This window comes from Lagopus leucura, unplaced genomic scaffold, assembly GCF_019238085.1.
Source record: "Lagopus leucura isolate 7727_CA_CO unplaced genomic scaffold, USGS_WTPT01 Super-Scaffold_100009, whole genome shotgun sequence".
NCBI lineage: Eukaryota > Metazoa > Chordata > Aves > Galliformes > Phasianidae > Lagopus > Lagopus leucura.
This window is the reverse complement of record NW_024962266.1, coordinates 25,115,678-25,138,220: the sequence shown is the minus strand read 5'-3', so window position 1 is coordinate 25,138,220 and position 22,543 is coordinate 25,115,678. Positions and strand designations below refer to the sequence as shown.

Below are 22,543 nucleotides of genomic sequence, written 5' to 3'. Positions count from 1 at the left end.
AAAAAAAAAAATCTTACTGTTAAACTCTTTAATTGTTTAAGGGGAAATGGCTTTAAGGAGTTTGAATGAAAATTGCCAGTTTTCTTTTTGTTTTTTTTTTTTTGTCTTTTTTTTTTTTTTTAATGTAAATATAAATGTTATGAGAATTCTTTTACTAATGCCATTACACAGTAGAGAAGGTAGCAAGTTGCAGTGCTTGGGAGGTGTGGCAAACCCAGTTTGTGGTTCTCACATCACATACGTTTTCTCACGTGCTTACGATAATGGGCTGAAGCTCAAGTGCATTTGCAGAAGGCAGTCAGCTTGTCAGCAACTAGTGAAATTAATGGGAACACATGATTTTATGGTGTAGCTTCTTCACACAGGCATACTCCACTTACGAGAAATCACATTTTCATTGGCATCCCCTTACGATTCCAGAACCTCTGCATAGAAGTCATCGAGCTGTTTACACACAGAATGAAAGAATTTAAAACTTCCGTTTTTTTACATTTATGAAGCAGAAGTGCAGTGTTTGGGTTCATATGTTTAGCACATGATTTTCATAAAGAATCTATATATTTTTGCCCTACAGAGAATTGTTATACAGGTCAAATGTGTTTTCCTGATGTTCCTATGCAGTTACAGTATATTGAATTTAGTGGTTTAACACTAAGAAGGAAAAAAAAAAAGAAAAAAAGAAAAAAAAAAGAAGAAAAAAAAGAAAAAAAAACAGAAAAAAAAAAAGTAAAAAAGGTTAAAGAAATTAAATGATTAATCTGTTTTTAGGGTTATTGTGCAGATTTTGTTTTTAAATTGACACATTAGGATTTGCATTTTTGTCATGTTTAAAATAGGCCTGGAGTTATAAATATTTTACTTTCCTTCATCTCTATGATAAGCTAAAAATGGTTTAGAAGGCTAAATAATAGCTGGGGTGGCAATTGTTGATATGTACAACGAAATCTCACACCATGATTCCAATCTTTTATTTTGAATTAGAGAAATTAGAGGAAAGTGCGTTGCAGAATGTATGTGAATGAAAAAATTAGCTGTGAATAGACCCACTGAACCTGCAGAGAAGAGGACTTTTATTCCCATTCACAGTCGTTTGATGCTTATCCCTTAGACATGTGCAAACAGTTCTGTAGCGAATCTTATTTTCCCATGAGAAGGAAGGTTGGTTTTCTAATTGGAGATGAACCAAAACCTGGTGGGTTGAGTGTTTCAGGATTAAAAGCAGAGATAAAAACGTTTCTGAAGGACATTTGAAGCCTATTTTCCTAATTTGCACTGTGGTGCTACTTACTTCGTCAGCAGCTCTTTTTGGTTTTGTCCTCCATACGGAACCGAGAAGACAATTTTGATGCATCGTAGACATTTGAGGCTCTGTCTAGTTAATGCATTTCCAGTTATGGGGTAAAATGTTGAAAGAAAAAGAAGAGATTTACGCCTCAGAGGATCCATTGACATCGTATTGGTAGGAAGCGGATCATTTCTGTAGTTCTTGCAACAAATAGGTGCAGAGGGAACGAGGCTGGGATTGTAGCGTTTCATGGGAGACAGCTGGGCCATCCCCATGGACTACTGTCATACCCTTACCAACACTGATAAATAAATTCTGACTTATTGTGTCATGCAGTTAGATCATCTTTGTCACGATTGAGATGTTGAGTTGAGAGGAATGTGCGGCCTCTGCACTGTACCAGTCTTGTAGATAACTTGAATATCCAGCTTGTGCAATTGTTGAATCCCTCGTCCTTCACTAGCACTAAATTTGTCACTTTAAATTAAAAAACCAGGGAATTCCACCAGCCATCCTGTTGTCATCCCCCGTAGATTCTTGATCTTTACCTGTCATGAAGAGATAGATCGTAGTCATTCAAGTGTCTGACAAAACCTTTCATCTAATAACGTACTGGGCACCTTCTTTGCAAAAAATGTTTACTCTGTGGTTTTCATTCATTTTTATTTCTGCATTCTGACACATATTTTTTTAATAAAGATGAGAAAGATAAAATGACTGTTGCAGTACATTTCTAAACCTACTTTAACTTTACCTCAGATAATGACCATTTGTTAACATATACGGACACATTATTTTTAACTTTATGTATAATGCATTCAGCAACAACAACAAAAAAACAACAAATTTTTAGAAATTTTCCATTAATTTCTGTAACACACCATGTAATACTGTTATGAATAAAAACATTTTAAAAAGGTGTCATTTCAGCAAGTTTGTTTCATAGCTTTTGCTGTTCTTTGAAAATCCTGCCATTTGTACAGCACAGCGTGGAAATCTGTCCTAGCCAATGGTTTTGATGGCTATGAATATCTTGGACAGGAGGAAAAGAAGCGCCTCACTTTGGGTAATATCTAATCTCAAACAGCCCAGGTGTTGCTTTTCTTGCAGAGGTGAGGAATAATAACATTTTTGCTAAGTAAGGTAAATATGGAAGATTTGCCCTGAAATTTCAATGTGCAACATGCCCGTATGCACGAAGAGGGAGAACTGTAAGTATGCACATGTATTTTATTGTATTTCTTCTCCTTTCTGCCCCATCCCTTTTCCATCTGCCCCAGTTGTCCAACAGGTCATGCTGCTGCATTCATTAAGGGCTAATGCAACCTAAGCAGAGTTGGAGTTTGTTGATTGTATGTAAAAATACCCAACTCAAATGTAACTAGTTGAAGAAATAATCCCGATTTACCTAAAGATAACGAAGGCCATGATCTCCTGCTATGATGAGAACATGTTTAGCAGTCAATTTTCAGGATCAGCCTGCAGTTTTGCAGAAGCAAGGACTCAAACAGATCTCTTTTTCCCATGTCAGCATCTTCTGGGAAAGCAGTTGTGTAGGCTGGGAGCACACAACCACAACTGGTGTACACTGGATTGAAGGTGATGTTTCTTCCTTTTTTTTCCTATTTCCTTCTTTGTTTATTTTATTTCTAAAGAACTCCTGTCCTGTCAGGTTCATATTTATTAGTTTATGGGCAAATATTGTCCTCAGTCAGAAGAATATCATTTCAAAGCAGTGATAGGAGGTGAAGGGAATGACTGTTGTCATTTGTGCAGCAGAGATTCGGATTTGTTGTCTTCAGTTGTCTCTCTAAGCCGACATGGGGAAACATACAGTGGTAAATGAACGAAGTGGAATTCCATATAACTATTAAAAAGTGCATTTTTGGATTGAATGTGTGAGTCTGAGCCATCTATTCTGCTTGAGCATCTGTACTGTGTTACTAATACTATCTGTATGTTGCATGCCATGCTTGTGGCTTCGTATTCTCCGACTTTTACCCTGTTCCTGGCTGTGCTCTCATGGTACTATGACAAATATCATCATCTGTAAGTTATTTTGTGAACTATCTTGGGATGAGGTCTTCCAAAAGCTGGTCTTCTCAGCCATACTTACAATTTAGGATCAGGCCCAGCAAGAGCCTTTTTTGAACGCCAAAGATAAAGCAGAGAGCTGGCTTGGGGAACCAAAAAAGAGTGATTATTTTTTTTCCTTTCTTCACTTACTGTATCAAAGTGTGTGGAAACCAAATTATACATTCCAGCATGACGTTGAGGAATATGGGGAGATATCCTGATACGATTTCCTGATTACTGTAATGTTGGCTGTCTCTTTCTAAAATGATCCTACAAGAGGCAGGAAATAGCGGGTCTATTAGTGAAACAATTGTCCAGCTATTACTTTTCAGAGCTTTAAATAGTCTTATCTCAATGCACGTATTTGCCATGTGGCTAATCTATCACCCCTAAAATGTTTTATCAGCACCTGAAAAATCTCTGCAAGAAGAATAGCTTCAAATGTTACCCAATCAAGTGGCTTTCAGGTATAGAGTGTGGTTTTTTTAAAGGTCTTTTAAGACCTGATGCAATTTGCCAGCTTTTCAGTCCCATTTCATAGCTCCCGCAGCACCACTTATATGAATAGTTCTAAGCAGAATAGAATGGATATCACAGTAGATTAAAAGAAAAACATGTTAACAGGCAGCAAATCAATGTCCATTCAGCCCCAGACATTTGTGAAAATAAAGGGTTATGAAGAATTATCGCCAGGTACCAGCAGAGTAAAGCTTCTGTGGAATCACTGTGTTTCTTAACAGCAGTTGGTTGATGGGGGCTTGAGAAGGTCTCTATGTCAAAGCATGCCATATTAGAAATAAGCAGGTATTGTAAGCTGCTGCAATTTATTGTGAATTTTCTATTATTTGGTATATTTAGATTATGAGTTGAATTTTTTCTTCAAAAAAACTGCTGAGTTTCTAGTTTGAAATTGAGTTTGGGTGTGCATTGTCTTGAAATCTGATGGAGATGGACTGGAGACAAGGGATGTGGGCATGATGGTTTTTCTTCCATGGCCTACTTGATGCTGTATCCACTGCCTTGAAGTCTTCACAAGACCCTACAATTGGAGCTTTTGGTTTAGATGTACCTGTAACTGGTTCAGACTGAGTCACTGTTTTTAGTCAATCAAAAGGCAGTAAAGGACAATAAACTCAACAAGGTGATTTGTTTGTATCCAGGGTTTCTTGGATTCCAGTTTCACCACCAGAAAATGGCTGTGCTAGTAACAAAAATGGCAATGCAACAAAGCCAGTTGTAAGTGAACGCCGTAAGTGTCCCTTTGGCTCTGTTATTTGTGAACTTTGTCATGTATTTGCCACCTTATGCTCCTCCCCATTAAAATCAATGGGAGAGCCCCTCTGGAATGAGCCAGCTGTGTTCTTCTGCAGGAGGAAATATATTGTGAGTTATGAAGCAGGGAGCAAAAAGATTTTCTTGGAGAAGGAGAAATAGAAGCTCTTTTTGACCACTAACTGCAGCATAAACAGCTTCTTGCTCCCATCTGACCTTTCCCACGGAGGGCCTTTCATCACCGATATGTTTCAGAGCTTTTCTTTGGGCAGAAAGCTGTCATTTAAAAAGAATTGCCTTTGGTGAAACTGTATGGGTTTTATTTACAGGAGAGAGGGGTTACAAACTTAACGCTGGTGTTATGAACCCTGCAAAGGATACATTGCACTTGAGAGCTCAGTGTTCATGATGGACGCTTTGCGAGTCTTCGTTTTCAAATGTGATAAAACCCATGTTCAGTGACTTAGAGCTCCATGAGGGCTAAGTGCTTTGAGATTTAAAAAACAGCTCAGCAGGCAGCCTGGCTATTACAGCCAGCAGTGAGGAAGGAACTGAACTGTGGAGAGAGGATGTGGGCAGTGTTAGAAGGTGACATTGCCCCACAGATCAATGGAGGTGGGAAACCAGCGCTGGTTGTCCTCTTGGAAATTGGGAAGTGTGCTTGTGCCACTCAATTTTCATTGAAAAAAAAATATGTTAACATGCAGGAAATTCCTCCTTGGTCCCTGCTGTGATTTTAACCTAATGTTTTTCTGCTAATTGAGGAACAGAGATGAGCAGCATGGCAGCAAGCAGGAGTAATCTCCATGCACTGCGAGACATGGTTTGCAGTAAAATCGAGGGTGTGCTCTGTGCGTATGATCACAGCTTCTCTTTTGCTGCTGTAGATATTGGATATCTACAGATATCTACAGATACAAATATCTGCAAATATTGGATGTGCACTGAGCTAGCAAAGTCCTATGGATGGGGAGGTCTTTCCTGTAAGTGATGGTGAGAGTTTTTTTTTGTTGTTGTTTGTAAATAATTAACAGTTAAGTCAATTGTGTCAAAGGTTAAACTAGCTGTATCAGCTAGGCACATCTTGCTTTAATCTGGGGGCAAAGTCATTTAACAAAAAAAATAAGGCCAAAAAGGTGAACAAAAAGGTTTGCTTGCTCTCAGCCGTCTTTCCTACCGGTTCACTCTCCATGCATGGAGATGAAAGGGCTGCTGGTTGCTGCCTGCCTGTTCAGTGGTGGGAAACCTCAGCCTGCAATGGAATCTCTCTTCTGATGAACGTCCTACAAGGGATCAGTTTGCATCCTTCCCTCTGTTAGATCATCATCACCAAGTTGCCAAACTAAAAGCCACTTGTTTGTTTGTCAGAGTTGGTGCCATCTGTGAGAGCGGTGTGATACATTAAGAGGTGTCACAGTTGCCTGGGTCATTACATAGAGATTGGTTTTGAATTATGTCAGTGAATATGATTGATTTTATATACAGCATCCGTCATTCCCATAATGAGCAAATTCAAATGGATTTATTCCTTGTGTCATTGAAGCACTGAGCCTTGGCCCAGAGTGCTCAGAGTGCTAAAATATGTAATATTTTGTGCAAGCAAATGCCAGTTTGGAGAGTTTTTCTGCCTTTGTGATGCTTGTGGCAGGTTAAAACAAATGAGGGCAATAAGAGGAAGGTGGTTCTGCCTCAAGAATCAAAGAAAGCTGTACTCAAAGTGAGAAGCAGCAGGACTGAAGGCTGCCTTAACTGATGAATGAAGAAAAATTGGTGAACTTTTGAGGTTCCTCGTCCAGAAGCATGGCTAGGTGAGTTCTCAAAGGCATGGCTTGGTGAGTTCTCTGTCCTGGCTATGCTATTGAAGTCAGTACCCCATCAAGGCTCTTGCCAGTGGCCTCAGGACTTCTGGCATTCTGAGGAAGGGCCCAAATTTTAGTCTGAAAGAAAACTAAGCTGCTGTGCGGGCAAAGGAATTCCCAGCCTTCTTCTGAGAGACAAACCAGTGTTCAAAAGCAGAAATAAATACTTAATTTTGCAGTTTGTTCCTAGAGAGCTGACTTCGTTTCCCTTATTGCTTCCTTCTTGCCAAGTCTTGAGTATTCCATTTCATTCGTTGAAATATTCATTTGTTTCTGCCTCCTGAAAGAAGTGTTAAAAATGAAAGTTGAAATTGCTTCTGGCCAGCTCCTTGCTTTCTTCCCCTTTGCCTGCAGAAAGCTGTGCACTAACAATTACATAGTTTACCTTGCACCTCTGCCAAGTGCTGGCTCATTTGCTCTTTACTGCCTGGGGGAACGACCCAGTTTGTTTCCAAATCCTCCAGTACAGAACTGAAGCCGTGCTGGTCTCGACCTGCTGATGGGATGGTGGCATGATGACTGTGGCATGGATGGTGTTTACTCCGTGCCCCATCAAACTGCTGCTGCTTTGTGCTGCACTCTGCTTCCTAAATGTTCATTGCTTCGGGTAAGTGAACATTTTCAAAGAGATGTCCTTGGGGTGATAGGATAAGTAGTGAAAATCAGTACCGACGGTTTGTTTTGGCTTTGTATGGAAAATAATTGCTGTCCTGAGCTATTTCTTTGTAATGAATAGCAAAAACAGAGTTCTGAAGTGAATGTAATGCAGCGTGTCTGACTGTGGATAAGTCATCTGATGAATTTAATAGAACAGATTGCCCTGGTCATGTTGTAAGGTGGAGTTTTGCTTGCAGTGTGCAACCTCCTAACAGTCAGGCTGCCCAACAGTGTGCTGGAAGGGAGGTTTCATTGTCTTTGAGTATGTAAATGGTAAAAATCTGGTCATACTTGCATCTTGCCCTTTCAGCTTAACAGTTTTTTTGCTTTTTCACAGGGCTGAAGTTGACCAGTGTCTAATATTTCTGATCTAATGAAATTATTTCCACTGTTCTTTGAACTTTGAGCTTTGATTTCATGCCTTTGTGAGGTGATGAGTTTTTTATAATTCCTTTATTCCATGTGGTTTTTAACATGCAGTAACGAAGCTGCTTGTCAGGCACTAGATCATGCTCAAAGCTTCAGCTGGTGGTGTCCCTTGTGTTGGAGAAACAGGAACACGATGGGGGCAACTTGTTTGTCAAACTGGGCATAAAAGGAAATTCACTGTCTATGTTTTCCCTCTTAGATAGGCAGTACAATGAAGCATTTACCTGGGATGAGCATTTAATCAGAAATAGTCAATCTGGCTGAAAGATGAGGCAACATTTTGGCTACAGCATCATGGAAACCATGGAGACAGTTCTTGTAGTGGGGTGAGAATGGCTGGGGGAAGAGTAGATGCTCAGAACCGGAGTTCAGGTTAATTATGGGGATGAATGTGATGAGTGATTTAATGTCTCTCTATGGTGTACTGACAATAGTTTCTAAAGCTAATGGTTTTGCCCAGCTTGAGAAGAGATCGTTTGCTTGGCAAGGGGAGGCCCTTAAGCCTAGCTTTAAAAAGTGCAGAGTGCATGCAAGACCTTTGCATTGTGATTGTTGTTTGTGGCATGCCTGGCCATGGAGCTGAATACAGCAGCCACTGTGCCAGGTTGTTCTCTAGGGCTCACGCAGCTTGAGATGTGGCCCAGGTTGTTGGGATGTTGGTTGTGTTTCACCTGATGGTTATAGAGTTTTGGGTGGCCAAGCCATTCTGGCCTCACAGCTCGATGTCTCTACACTCTGAAGCTCTCATGCTGTTGAACACAGCAGTAGAACAGAATCCCTTGGGCTGATCAGCACCAGCAGCAGACGTGCCCGGTCTGCACACGACCCACCCCAGCCCCGTGACTGCGTGCTCTCCCCTTGGTCCTCGTGGAGCAAGTGTGATCCCTGCCAGAAGAAAAGGGTGAGTGACTGAGGAGCCCCATCCTCACAAATGGTCCCCTGCGGGATCCAGAGGCACACGGTGCCTCTCAGGATTAAGATGCATTTCCTTGTCTGCCCATGAGCGTTCCCTACCCAAGAAGCCACATCGAACAAAGGTAATGACCCCAGGAGTGTGAACATCAAAATCCCCATTGCTGGAGGGACCTCTGCTAATGAGCTGGAGAAGCCATTCCCAGGCTTAACCAGGGATAAGTGGTGATGTAGGCTGGGAAGAGCGAAGCTTCATTTCAAAGAGTTAATCTCAAAAGCTGGGGAAAAAGAAGGAGGGCTAACATATTGGATGGAGTAATTGACTGCTTCACAGCAGTGTTGTGGGCGGAAAAAATCCCTAATGATACAGAGGGCCAAGTAAATACACTGACAGAAAATAACAAGGGATGTTGTTACCAGCGCTAATTGAAAGAGAGGAGATGTAACCGAATCCTTCCTCACTCTTGCAGATGCCCACACTACGCTGTCAGGCACATTTAAACAAACTGTCAGATAAAAGCAAACTTTCTGTCATCCCTTCCAATTCCCAATCCTTGCTTAGTAAAATTAAAACTATCCCAGATTAGAAATGTTTGAAACGAGGTACGTTACCAGCATAACTCTTCTTTGCCTCCACTTTTTAATCGCATTGCTCTTAGATCTCCACCAGCACAACATTGCTTTTTTTTTCTTTTTTTAACTAGGGAATCTAAAGAATTCACCATTTCTGTGCACTTGAGTCAATATTTTTTTTTATTTCATCACAGTACAGATTTGCCCGCCTGGAACAACCTTCTCAGTTCAATGGAGAGCTGTGTGATTACTCTGACAACGAAAGCGAAGACTGTGTTACCAATAATCCTTGCACAAATAAAGTCAGATGTGAAGGTTTTATGTGTGCAGTTACAGGTAAAGGCTTATTGAGGGAGGAATGATGGTGTGTATGTGATGTCTCTGACTCCCCCCATGCTAAACTTTCTCCTTCTACAAGAGTTGGCAAGGCTGTGGGATGTCAGAAGCTAGTCCCTGTCCATCCATTGCCATTTTACATTTGCATCTATGAGTTTGAGTGACTATTAGCATACATCAGTCTACAGCAGGCTTTGAGCAAACTTGGCCAAATGGAATATGGTGATTAGAAATGAATCTGCATGAGCCTTATGTTGCATTATTTTATTTTATTGTATTTCTATACTCTGCGTTCGGGGACTGTGATTTTGCAGTATTGCCTGTAAGCATGATAATAAATAGTTTTCTGAGCAATGTTCTCATTGGTTGCTAGGGAGATGCATTGCACGGAGGCTGCTTTGTAATGGAGATGATGACTGTGGAGACCAGTCAGATGAAAAAAACTGCAAAAAAGTGTTTAGAAAATGTGACCAAAAGATGGAGCAATACTGGGGAATAGAGAATCTGGCAAAAGGGTAAGTTGGTGATCTTTATATTTTCTTATCAAAGGGTAATGGCTTCAGACATATACATGGAACAGAGAAAAGCATTAGCAATTGCTGTATCCAGGAGTTCCAGACTGCCTTTGAGGTCTTGATCCAAAGCCTGGGAAATCCTTATTGAGGATTGAAATAAGGGGAATCCTTGTTGAGTCCATGAGTCTTTCCAGCTTTGTATTGCCAAAACCTGGGAGTGAAGAGTGAGGTACAAATCCAACCATTTCCTTCATGACTCCATAGAGAGCCCCTGAGTGGGAATGATTCAATCTTCCAGTTATTTTGCACGAGCGATTTAAGCCAGCACGTTGTATTGCCTAAAATTTGTGCTTTTCTGTGGATTTGTGTATTTGCACAACGCATTGGTTTTGGTGGATCAAAACGTTGTGGATTTCTTCCATGAAACTGGAAGGTGGTGGAACTTCTGTCCTTTGCTTGGGTGGGGTAGGGTTACAACCCCCAACCTGGTGGGGATTCTAATCTGTGTCTGGATTGATCCGGGTTTTACTGGCTAAGACTGTGGCAACTTCTTGTAATGTCATAGTGTGTGAAAAGAGTCTTTTCTTACTCTGCAGGAAAAAAAAAAAAGCTTTTTACTTTGAAAAAAAAATAAGAAAAGAAATCATATTGTAGGAAAAAATGATAATTTCCTACTTAGTCTCAGGAGATATGGCTGCTGTGCATGTCATTGCTGATGCTTTGTACTTCTGAGTTTAATCAAAATTAAAAATAATGTTGGACAATTACAGGAACATGCTTCTCATCTCTTTGAAGCTGCAATTGCTCAGTAATTTGCTTTTAGTGGACTTCCCTCCTTTTCAGTTTGTTCTAAAATCAGAGTTAATATTTTACAGCTTCAGTGTCATTACCGTGCAAGTCTCTCTCCCCAAAAGAAGGAGAGGCAGATCTAGCAGAGGCCTTGCTTGTTAGGCATTCGGTTTTTCTCTGTAGGAATGAGGTTGATCGACCAATGGAGGAGGCAGAGCTTTCTGTTGGGGTTTCAGAATAAAGAAGTTTGCAACAAAGAACCATCAGCCAAAAAAAAGCATACTCTTTTGCATTTCTTATCCAAGCTATTTGCTGTGTAGCACCGAATCAGTCCTAAACAATATTCTGCTATTATGCTTCATATGCAGGTTAAATATCATCACAAAAAACTTGGAAGGATTAGTTCTTGATCACAAGTACTATGCTGGGGGATGTTCTCCCCATTACATTGCGGACATGAGATTCAGAAAACCATACAATGTGGAAAGCTATACACCAGAGGTATGTGTCATATCCTTCTGTAGATAAACATACGTATATTCCACTAAATCTGCTGCATAATACTGATAAAACTTCATTAGTAAATGGTTTTAGAAAGAATTACAAAACCCCTGCAATGAAAAGGACCAAGAATGAGTTTAGCCCAACTTCCAGAATATAAGCATGCTGCGTGCACTAAATGGACTTGGAGCAGCTCCCATGCATTAAGATCCATGTGCACTGGAATAGATGGCAAATTTCCCATGGACCTTCCTATTACAGAATCTGAGCATGATATTTTTTGAGTGTTGTCTATTAGGAAACCATTTCCTCTAAGGGTTTCTACTCTCATTGATGCCTATGTTTTACTTCTTTGCATAAGATTGACGTATTAAGTAATAAGCTCTGATCCTCACAGTATGGAGGAGATGGTAGCTTTTCTACTGCTGTAAATCAGCTCTTTCTGAAGTAGTAGTGTTAATAATAACAGTGCTTTGCAATTATACAAGGCTTTTCATCTTCAAAGTGCAAGCATTAATTCACAAGTATATCTGTAGCTGCTTTCCCTTCCTGTGCTTCAGGTGTACGTTCACTGTGCAGAAAATAAAATGTATTGTTTTTGCTTTCTGTTCAGACCAAAGGCAAATATGAATTTACAATGACTGAATATGACTCCTACTCAAATTATGAAAGCAGTGTCCTGAAGGCAGAAGCTTCGCAGTCAAGCTTCAGCGTTGGTATAAGCATACTCAGTCTGTTTGAAATTGGTTACAACAATAACGACAACAGGTTCAAGAAGTTCATTCAAAGGATGAAAAGATTTTCTTCAACAGTAAGCCCTGCTCTACTTAAATCTCTTCCAACACATTTTCTGTATCTGTGTGTGTATTGATTTCATCCCCATCGTCAGGTCAGCAGCCACGACTGTGATAAATGAAGTCTTTCCCCCTGATTGGATTTTGCAGTTTTTATTGGTCAAACATTTATTGAGGCTGCAGCACCTTGGTTTATGTTTGCAACACCCAAGAGCTTTTCCATTCACAGATCTGCCTGGAATCAGGCTGCCTAACCCTTACAGTCAGCCACAGTTGCACGCAATCTGTCCAGTCAGCACTGGCCATCCACGTTTGGGTGTTTGCGTTAAAATCACAATGAAAATGAGGAGCAGTGCAAAGTGCAGACATCCTCTCCTCCCTACAGCAATCTCACTAGTAGATGCACAAGCAGGACTGCAAGCAGAGTTTCCACGCTGCACACCAGCAGTGGCGTGTTACACATGTTGACTCTCCAGCCATTAAAAAGTTCATACAGCATCAGACCCAGAAATCACAAACAGACACTCACAGTTTTGTTTTGTCTATTTGGATATTTTTCTTTCATCAAAAGAGTGTAAACCAGGAAGCTGATGACAGCATGCACGGATGTGTGCAGCACTGGTACTGATGTCTGGGAGATAGGAGACGGATGGGTGCAACCAACATGAGATCCTGCACGGATCAAGATGTGGTTTAGCTAATGAAGCCCAGAGTTCCCCTGCCCTGTGGAGAGGTACACTGAGTAATGGGGTAACACTGAGGACAAAAAGGATTTTCTGCATTTCTGGGGTTTCTGTACCTGTAAGCAGTCCAGACACCAGTCAGTGTGTGGACAGCTGTCCAATGCCATCACACGTGAAGGGCTGTTCTTCTTTCAGGTGGGTTCAGCAAGGCAGGAGCTGCAACTTAATTCAAGCAGCAAAGCCACGCTATTCTACTACAGGGCAGCCTTGACAATAATGTGGAATGAAAACTGCTGGCAGGCCTTCTGTGAGCTTAACTATAGACTAACAGATGCCATTTGACTTGGGTTGATGCGATCTATCCGCTGAATACATCATTCATCAGATGAGGACACACACAATACAAAATAAGGATGGCACCATCGCTTCCAGTCTCATCTTCAGAGATGTGGTCACAGCTGTGATCTGTGCACACTTCAAGCTGGCTGGAAATGCTTTAATCTGTAACTCGTGGGGCTGTTTTATGAGATTCATTCAGAGCTAGTGTGCAACATCATTTGATTTCTTCTTTTCATCTGTTATTGCTGTAAACAAACCTAGCTCTTGTCAGTGGTTTAATAGTACTGCTGATCTATGTCTCTCCCCTCAGCATACAGTGCACTCAGCAATGGCAGAGCATTCCTTGTTGCTATTAAACTTGCACTTGCTTCCTGCAAAGTGACATTTCTCGTGACAAGATCAGAGGTGTATGAGAAGCATTTGTAATGGATATTCAAGAAGAATGTCTTGGTTTTATTATTTAAGCTATAGTGTTCTATATTGAAATGCCCTTGATGTGTTTGTCGTGCTGGTCCAAACAACTTGGCACAAAATGCTTGGGACACGACAGATGACTTTTTTAACAGAAAAGGGAGATATAATATATGCCCATGCAGACATATTTTTATAAATACCTATAAATATGTGTTTCTTGTGTTTCTGCATGCCATGTAGTCCAGCAAATTCCTCCACGCCCATTCTGAGCTGACTGTGGCTGTTTATAAGCTGAAGACCAGAGCCTTGATGCTGCATTATGAGTTTCTGCAGAGACTCCATCAGCTCCCATTGGAGTACAGCTATGGGGAGTACAGAGAGCTGTACCGAGACTATGGGACACATTACATCACTGAGGCTACCGTTGGTGGCATCTATGAATATACTTTAGTCCTGAACAGCAATGAGCTCCAGAAGGCAGGTACGTGCATCTGGAGCTTGTGAAAGGCTTTTGGGCCAGACCTAGCTTTTCAGTGGGAAACCCCTCTGCGTGAACCAAGATCTGAGGAAAGAAGAGATCGTGCTAGAAGGAGCCAGCAGCATCTCCAAGAAAAATAGGGGATTAAAAGTGTTTCATGGCATTGAGTAAATGGGACTCCTGTTCAAAGCATGCTCAGCATCACGGGCTCCATCTAGCTCTCGAGTTGTGGATGCTGCCAGTTCACAGAAAGGGCCCTGTGGCAAGTGTTTCAGACTACATATTCTGGGGGCTGACACGATGTTGAGATGAATGAGAGCCGTGTAGCATAACACTTCTGCTAGCTTTGAAACCTTTGCCTGAGTTCTTTTTCCATTGCCTTTCAAATGATGGTTCTGAAGCACCTTTAGCCTCGAGAGCTTTTCCAGCATGTAAGAAACAGTAAATAATTTGCTGGGTGACTCCTGTGCCTGACATTGCTCTTGCTCTTTGACTCCGGCTTCCTTTTTTTTTGCAAGAAATGATGATTGTTGCATGGGATAGAAAGAGCTGTGTGACATTAATCAATAGCTGCACTCTCTTATTTATTCATTGGCATGGAAGTGAGGAACTGCCTTCGTTGTCTGTTTGTGAAAGCATTTAATGGACTGTTGCGTGCAACACTCGGTCTGTTTGCTCTTCTGCTGGCTTGGAGGTTGCTGGCTTTTGCAGTAGGCAGATATGTCCCAAAGGGACAGACTTCAGATTCAGAATTTACATGAAGAAACTTCCATGAAACAATTGAGGCTCTTCTGGCAGGAAAGAACTAGAGACATGAGCTAGCAAATGAGAGAAAAGCTACTTGAAGCATTACCCCTAACAAACCTGGCTCGTGTTGGAGGAGATGGGTGGTACGTAGTCCTTTGGCACAGGTGTTTTAAGTCACAGATCAGGCTCCCACCTGCTGCTGCTCCACATAGCCCAGTGCAGCTGAGCTGGTTGTTACAACCCTCTCCTTTCAGTATCCACCTGTCGTTTGTGCCCTGTTTTAGAGTTCTGTGAACCATGGACTTCATTTCATACCGATCTGCTAATTATCCCAAAGAAGGCTTCATCTTGTCATTTTTTCCCTCATCTATTTTTTTCAACTTTTATTTTCTGTGTATAAGGACATGGGGAAAAAAAATGTTTTATTGAAACACTGCAATGTTTTGTTGTGCATTTAAAGGTTTTTCTATGAGCGACGTCCAGAAATGCGCACAGCACGGCTTTAAAGTCGGTGGAACAATTAAAGCTGTCTCTCTGAATCTTGGAATAAATGTAGAAGGCTGTAAATCCCTTTTAAAAGAGATTGGAGGTAAGCTTGAAACACTTGTGTGATTTCATTTCTAACCAACGTCGTTGCGAAAAGAACATCTCATAACATTGCCTGGTGGATGGATTTCCTCCATGATGGTGGAGAGGAGCTTTGGGCAGTGGAAGGACCTGAAGGCATTATTGCTGCATGCTGGAGGGATGGGGATGGAAAAAGAGGTCGGGAGTGTTGCTACAAGAGAATAGGAAGGGCACAGGACATGCAGTAGAGGAGACCATGCATCAGGTGTGAAGCACCTGTGGCCTTTCTCATCCCAGCCCCCACTCTCTGAATGTGTTTTTTTGCAGACAGCACCTCCAAAAAGCAGTATGTGGAAGACTTCATTGCCCTTGTTCGTGGCGGAGCAAGTGAACACATTACAGCATTGGCTAACAAAGGCCTGCCGACAGCCTCACTGATGCAGGAGTGGGGGGATGCTGTGCAGTACAACCCTGAGATCATAAAGCTGAAGGTGCTGTGTCCATTGCTGTGTTCAGCCTCACTTAGCTCAGTGTCTTTGAAAGCAGTGTGTTCAGATAAATGAGAATTACTTTTTTCGAAAGGGCCATTTTTAGGGCTGTGAATAGAACTGTACTGGCATCGTTGCTCTGAGGATGGGTGCTCAGAAAATCAAAGTTGTGATGCATTAAAAAGGGTGATGTTGTTGAAAGTGAGTGAAGTCGACAGCTTTTCCTCCTTCAAACTTGGCTATGCCAATGTGATCTTTTATTACCTCCAGCAGGCCATCCATTTTCTGCTTTGCCAGTGTATCCCTTATCTAAAGCATGTCTGGCAACATATACTTTATAAGGACTTCTTTTTCTTGAAATGTGAACAGTGGTTGGGAGATGCCCTGGTGCCTGTCTGGTGCTTGCTGCAGTGGGTTTGCCTTCCCCAAGCCCCTGGTGCCCTATGGGTGAACCTTCCAGAAAGATGCTAGGGAGTTTCCCAGAAGGAGACAACGTAAACACAATGCTCTGCACTTCCAGAAAGTTCTCCCACAACAAATTGTGATGTCCTTTGCCTTGCCTGGCATCAGTGGCCAGGCTGCCCAGTGATTTGATTTGGTATCTCTAAGCCTTCATTTACCTACTGGTATCCCTTTGGGGCTCAGAGATCAAAAGTATCAGCAGACTGTGACTAAATGTCAGCCTGGGAATGCTTAGTTAGGGAAAACTAGAGCAAAACAGTTCATAAATCATCTGCAGAAAGGCCTTGGCAGGTCACTCTCAGTATATTTCCGTGTTTGTATGAGCTGAAGTCCAAAAGTGAAGTATGGATCACAGATAATTGATGAGGAGAGAATGTACAGCAGCAGGAGATGAGCATTCTTTATTGATGGTTTCTCTTCTCTCTAGTAACTTGAGACTGTAATAGCAGCTTGGGGATCATTCATGCTATTGCTGCATGGCTGTGGCAGGAATCCCTATAGCAGGGTTTGAAATTTGGGATGGGTCCACTGGTGTGAGAGTGGATGACTGCCAGTGTATAGGGCACATTGAACTTCCCCTTGCTCTCTGAAAAAGAAATGAGCAGGCCAAAGTCTCCTTGATTACTGCAGCACGTTCACTGTGCTGTGCATCCCATATCCTTTACCACTCTGGAGAGCCCATCTGCAGTGGCTGTATTTGGAGATCACAGTCTTCTCTTTTTCGAAGGCTGTGAGACCCCTGTTTTGGCTTCGTAAAGAGAAAAATCAGCCTTGAAATGCAGAGGTGATTATACTTACAGTGCAAACGTGAATGCCTGAGGATGAGGAATGAGGGAGATTTCTCTGGGTGGCCTTGGGGGATCCTTTTTAAACTGGAGCGAGGGGAAGTAGTTTTGAGCAAATTAATAAAATATCAACATCAGGAAAATGGTAAGAAGGCCTTTAATGGAACTTTCCAACCAGCTGTCGGGCTTTTGAATCTCCTTCTGCATTTACAATTTTGTTGGTACTGCAAACCAAGACCCCTGCAAGTATTCCTGACTGTGCTGCCATGCTGTTTACTAGGTTTAAAGAAATACTAATGGGAAGCCTGGGGTATGTACCACAAGGCCCTCATTTCCCTCACCAGCTGTGCTCCCATTGAGCCACAACATGCTCACGCCATCTTGAGTGTTGAGTGCTGCTTCTTCCATCCCTCTAGGTACAGCCATTGTATCAGCTGGTGACTCCAGCTGACTTTGCTAATGCAATGACAATAAAAGAAAATCTGCGCCGGGCTCTTGATGAGTTTCAGCTGGAGACCAGTTCCTGTCGCTGTGCTCCATGCCAGGGCAATGGGATCCCCGTTTTGAAAGGTAGGAGGGTGTCCTACACCGCTTCTCTAGCCTCTTGCAGCAGTGAGCAGGGAATCTTTGGGAGGAAGGAGGCTGAGCAAGTCATCAGTTCTTCAGTTGCTCCTGTCATATTCTTTTAAAATGGGTTTTTGGAAGATCATAGAAATATATAATGGTTTGGGTTGGAAGGGACCTGTAAATCATCTTGTTCCAACCCTACTGTTATAGGGAGGGACACCTCCCTCTGCTTGGTCCCTATTTGTAGAATGCATCTCTCTAGTCAACACAGTAGAGTCACAGGATGCACCTTTTTAATGGAAGGGTTTATCTGCAACAGTTTCATGCAAAATTTTGCTCCTGTCTCAATTAAGTATTTAAAAAAAAAAAAACACCTCGATATCTCCTCCTTTGCTTTTAAGTTTGCTTCCATCATCCCAGAGAAGTGTCTACTGTCTCAGCATCAATGAGTGCTTCTTAAAGTGTTTTGAAGATGACCACATCAGTGCCAAGCACAGTCAGCACCATCACCTCCCCATATTTGTAATAGAAGCTGTCCTCTTTTGTAAGCAGGCTGTGATTTGAAAACGAGGGGGGAAAATAATCAAGCTGAATGAAAACCACTGCCTAAACAGAGATATATCATGTGATGAGGGCTTCTAGAAGAGGGACTGTTTTTTTCAAGTGCCTAATTCCAATCTGCATGTGCAAAAGTCTTGGTGAGAATCGTTATCATCTAAATGTCTGTCTAAGGCAGAACGATTGCTTCAGGTACCATCGAGCTGATTGTAGCACTTAAGGATTCATCTCATAATTTTCCTTGGTTCAATAACTTCTCAGGATCAAGATCAGTTGGGTTTCATGTAGGGTCTTCTCAACAAGAGGCTTTTAATGACCATTATTTTCTCAAGTGGGAGCTCTCCTCTGGTCCTGGGAGGTCTGAGTGGGGTTAGGTAAGCGTTTCCTCTACATAAGATGCACACTTTGTTCCTATCCAACCCTGCCATGAATTCTCTCTGCAGAGGGACAGGAGACTTGCTGTGACAGAAGCATAGTGCCATTTCTCTGCTTTATTGCTGCTTTATGCTTTCCTCACTAGAGAAGCAAGCTGATGTGATTTCACCACCTATCCCTTCCCTCGCAGCACCCAAAAGGTATCTGCAGGGAAACATGACATGATTGAAGTCTGTAACCCCACCATCTCTGCTCTCTTTCAGGAACACAGTGTGAGTGCATCTGTCCCCTCAGCCACCGTGGCACTGCCTGTGAGACTCCCAGCAGGACAGGTGAGTGGGACCCACAGGGCTGCCTGTGCTGCTGTCTCCACTCTGTCCAGCACAGGGCATGGGATTAGGGACCTACAAAGGGGGCAAACGCTCATTGCCTGCATGCTCTTAAATTTCATTTTCTTTTCTTTGCGCGCACACTGAGTTGCCTTCATGGTGGTGAGGCACTGGAACAGGTTGCCCAAGGAGGTTGTGGATGCCCCATCCCTGGAGGCATTCAAGGCCAGGCTGGATGTGGCTTTGGGCAGCCTGGTCTGCTGGTTGGTGACCCTGCACACAGCAGGGGGATTGACACTAGATGATCATTGTGGTCCTTTTCAATCCAGGCCATTTTATGATTCTATAAACTCCTGCCCAATTTACAATCCACATGAGGCCTTGGATCTCCTCCAGCAGTTCAGTTTCCCAAGTTCTTCCCTTTGATACAGTCCATACATTGCAAACTGTTTTTCTTTAGGCATGTTGCCATGCATTTTAATCTTAAAATCTTATTATGTTGTTTTGAAGCATTCTTGCTCGCTTTGTATTGGTGCTGTCTCCTGACTGATGTTCTAACTCCTTCTAGTTTAGGATGGCCTGTGAATTTAATCATTTTTGTTTACTTCTTCCAGCTCATTAATCTAGATGCTAAATAATACTGGATCTCAGGCAGCCAGAGCTCTGGCACCATCCCACACTTTGCTGCACTGCATTTATCACCGCTCTTTGTTTACAGTCTTTTATCCAGTTCTCATTCTGCTTGACTGTGTCCTACCAAAGCCAGGCTGAAATGCATTGTAAGCCAAGATTACACCAAGCAAAGGGTCAATTTTGGAGGTGTTTCTAAGCCAGTCTGTTCAACCTTAAACTGTGGAGTCACTTACACCTTGTTCCGGTCTGCTTAGCACACATGTAATCACATCTGACTCTCCCATAGACTCACATCCATCCACTTGTCAGCATAAAACTTCTCACTCCCCTTCCCTCCTTTTCTGTGTTGCTCCTGTGTTCGGCTCCGTGATTCTCAGGATTTTGAATTTCTGTCACTCACGTGCTCAGGGTCCAGAAGAAGACATTGTAATAGGAAAAGCAGTGGGCAGAAAGCTGAATATTCAAGCTGCTGTTCACTGAAGGAGAGCGTGCTGACATTATCCCTAACACCTCAAAATGTGACATGAGTTTAGTTGCTCTTTTCCTTAGTCGGGTTGGATTAGGTCAAGGAGAGAAACACCCTATAGCCAAAAATAAATCTGATTGATACATTTTTTTTGTCCTCAATGTGCAAAACGTAGTTTGAACGAACACCACAAATGCTGAACAGAGATGTAAAAGTACATAAAAGCATTGCTGCTAATGACTCAAGTGTGTTGGTGTTGGTGTGGATGGGGCAGAATAGTTTGTATGTAAATACGATTCATGGAATCTGACAGCTCTCCCCATGGAAAGAGCTGCTTTGTTCTGACAGTCCTCTCTGGCTTGATTTTTATTTTCCAGATGCTGCTATTAATGGAAACTGGGGTTGCTGGGCCAGCTGGTCTCCGTGCTCAGGAGGTCAACGAACAAGGAGGCGGCAGTGCAACAACCCGGCACCGCAGAATGGCGGCTCATTGTGTTCAGGGCCAGATGCTGAAACAGTGACTTGCTAGAGGGAAAATCATTAAGAACTCAGTGTACACACAGTGACCAGCTTCCAAACTGAGTGGGAAGGTGTTACCTGAATGGCTTGCTAAGTTGGCTCTGCTCTGCTTGTCTCATCCCAGTGCATTCAGAAGGCATTGGTAGCATCGCAGCTTTGGACGTGCTTTGCAGTTGTCCCATGCTCTGGTTGTGCTTACTGTTCTCTGTAGTTTTTCTGTGTCTTTATGGCAAAATAGGGACGAGCTGCATCTCATGCCTTATTTGGTAGATTGTTGCGTGATTTTAAGTTCTGCCATTTTATTTTTGAAGGTTCTTTTGAGATAAGAAAAGACTGATCTTACACTAACATGCAGCTTCTGTGCACTATGCACTAACATGCAGCTTCTGTGAAGACAGCTGTGTCACGTGGAGTGAAATACAGCATATTAAAGTCTAAATCTCAATGAGCACTATAGTATCTAGTGTATCTAGTATCTAGCCACTTCCCCAGTTTCCCTATTTATGGTATTTAACTTAAATTCTCTGTCGTATTAGAAGTTATGTTGAAGGAGTGAAAACCAAACTGCAAAGTGCAATCTGGTGACAGTGAGGTATTGTTATGTAACTGCATAGCAGTGGTGCTCACTGCAGAGACAAGCTTCCTCCTGTGCATTCAGAAGTAGAACAGGCACACTGAGTGCACCCTGATACACTCAGATACTTTTTCCTTGGAGAGGTCAGGGAAGGACAAAGGGATGTTACTGGGATGGGGAATGGGAAAGCAGCTGCTCCTTCTGCTGCTGCCTGGGACTTTGGGAAGGCAGCAGAGATGACTGCTCGCAGGTTAGGTCATCAGAGATGGAGAGGGTTTGCTATGAAATGAGACAAAGCAAAATGTGTGGTTTGCCCTTTGTTACCATCCCTAAAGCCATGCATCACAACCCAGGTCCTACGAAAGAGGAACTTATGTCTCTATGCACTGCTTTGCGATTCAACTGAGAACAAATGGTCTGGGGACTTTCCTTCTGCAGCTTGTTTGGTAGTTAATGATTTTTACACAGACATTTGTTGGGGCATGCTATAAAATGACAAGAGAAGCTTTGCTTTGGGAAAACAGTGCAACCAGTGCAAAGTCATTTGTGAATGTTGTGAGTCTCCTAACATCAGCAAGGTCAAACACTCTTAGGAAGGCTTTTAAGGATGCTGGTGATGATGGGTTGATATCACCAGTTTCTCTTCTTTCAGACTGATGCTGTCTAAATGCAATTCTTGTAAGAACATCTCAGGCTCTCTGACACCTAAACAATGGAACATGCATTTAGTTTTAGCCCTCATGCCGCCTCCACGCTTATCAACAAGGTTTGTGTGACAGCTTTAAGAAAGGAAGAGCACATTGCATATGTGCATATGTAAAAGCAGCTCCCTCTGTACTCATAATGGGCTACATATGTAATTGGGCTGCCAACCCACAACATTTCCTTATCCACTGTGTAACTGTGATGTCTTTTGTGTGGTAGGAATTTGCCAAGTGGCTCATTCAGGGTCATGGTCACTGCTAATGCAATCTGCATTTTTCTTTGTGGTTTTTAAAGGGGCACAGTGGAAGCAGTGCAACAGAGGAGCCCAGTCACCAGCTTGTGTTGGTTCATGGGCACCTGCCTGTGACAGCACGCACTGCAGTGCTGCTGCTTCCCCTTCTGATTGAGGAGCTTTCTCAGATAAGTAGAGTGGCTTTTGTAAATGTGACCCCCCACTCCATCACAGTGGAGTAAGCACTCTGACCTGTGATCATGGTGCATCTATCTGCTGCTGCTGCAAGCAGAGCAAAATACAGCAACCCAAAGCTTGCCCCCTATCAGGAAAGCCCAGATTTTTTGAAGTGGAAATGCTTGAGTTTGTATTATTTGGATTTGGGTTGGGTGTTTTGTTTTGTTTTGTTTTGTTTTTTGGAGGAAGAAAGACTTGGCAGTCTTCAAATGAGCAGGACAGCCTACCTGGTGTATCATTTCAGTAGCGGTTGCATGTTGAGCCTATAGGCTCTAGGAGCCTCCCCTAAAGGACATAACTTTATCTTGTCCTTGTGATTTTGTGCTTTGATTTAACTAGCTAACAATTTACGATGACCTGGAGGGTAATAAAAAATTCTGTGCTGAA

General features: G+C 42.4%; 1 protein-coding gene across 2 annotated transcripts; it reads left to right on the top strand.

Moving 5' to 3' along the window:
- Positions 1-6,926: 6,926 nt before the first annotated feature.
- On the top strand, positions 6,927-22,543 carry C8B (complement C8 beta chain). Of its 2 annotated transcripts, none has more exons than XM_042873050.1 (12): positions 6,927-7,099; positions 8,341-8,479; positions 9,258-9,399; positions 9,773-9,914; positions 11,072-11,204; positions 11,818-12,015; positions 13,675-13,915; positions 15,120-15,248; positions 15,554-15,717; positions 17,378-17,531; positions 18,725-18,793; positions 20,267-22,543. In XM_042873050.1, the coding sequence occupies exons 1-12, from the start codon at positions 7,005-7,007 to the stop codon at positions 20,416-20,418; spliced, it is 1,758 nt and encodes a 585-aa protein (XP_042728984.1). In that variant the 5' UTR covers positions 6,927-7,004; the 3' UTR covers positions 20,419-22,543. The 2 variants fall into 2 exon arrangements, with proteins under 2 accessions (XP_042728984.1, XP_042728983.1); XM_042873049.1 differs by having other exon boundaries at positions 6,928-7,099; positions 8,320-8,479.

Coding starts and splice junctions, on each gene's coding strand:
- C8B (XM_042873049.1), top strand. CDS start 7,005: ATGATGACTGTGGCATGGATGGTGTTTACTCCGTGCCCCATCAAACTG. Junction 7,100..8,319: donor CTAAATGTTCATTGCTTCGG/GTAAGTGAACAT, acceptor TACACTCTGAAG/CTCTCATGCTGTTGAACACA. Junction 15,718..17,377: donor CTGAGATCATAAAGCTGAAG/GTGCTGTGTCCA, acceptor CCATCCCTCTAG/GTACAGCCATTGTATCAGCT.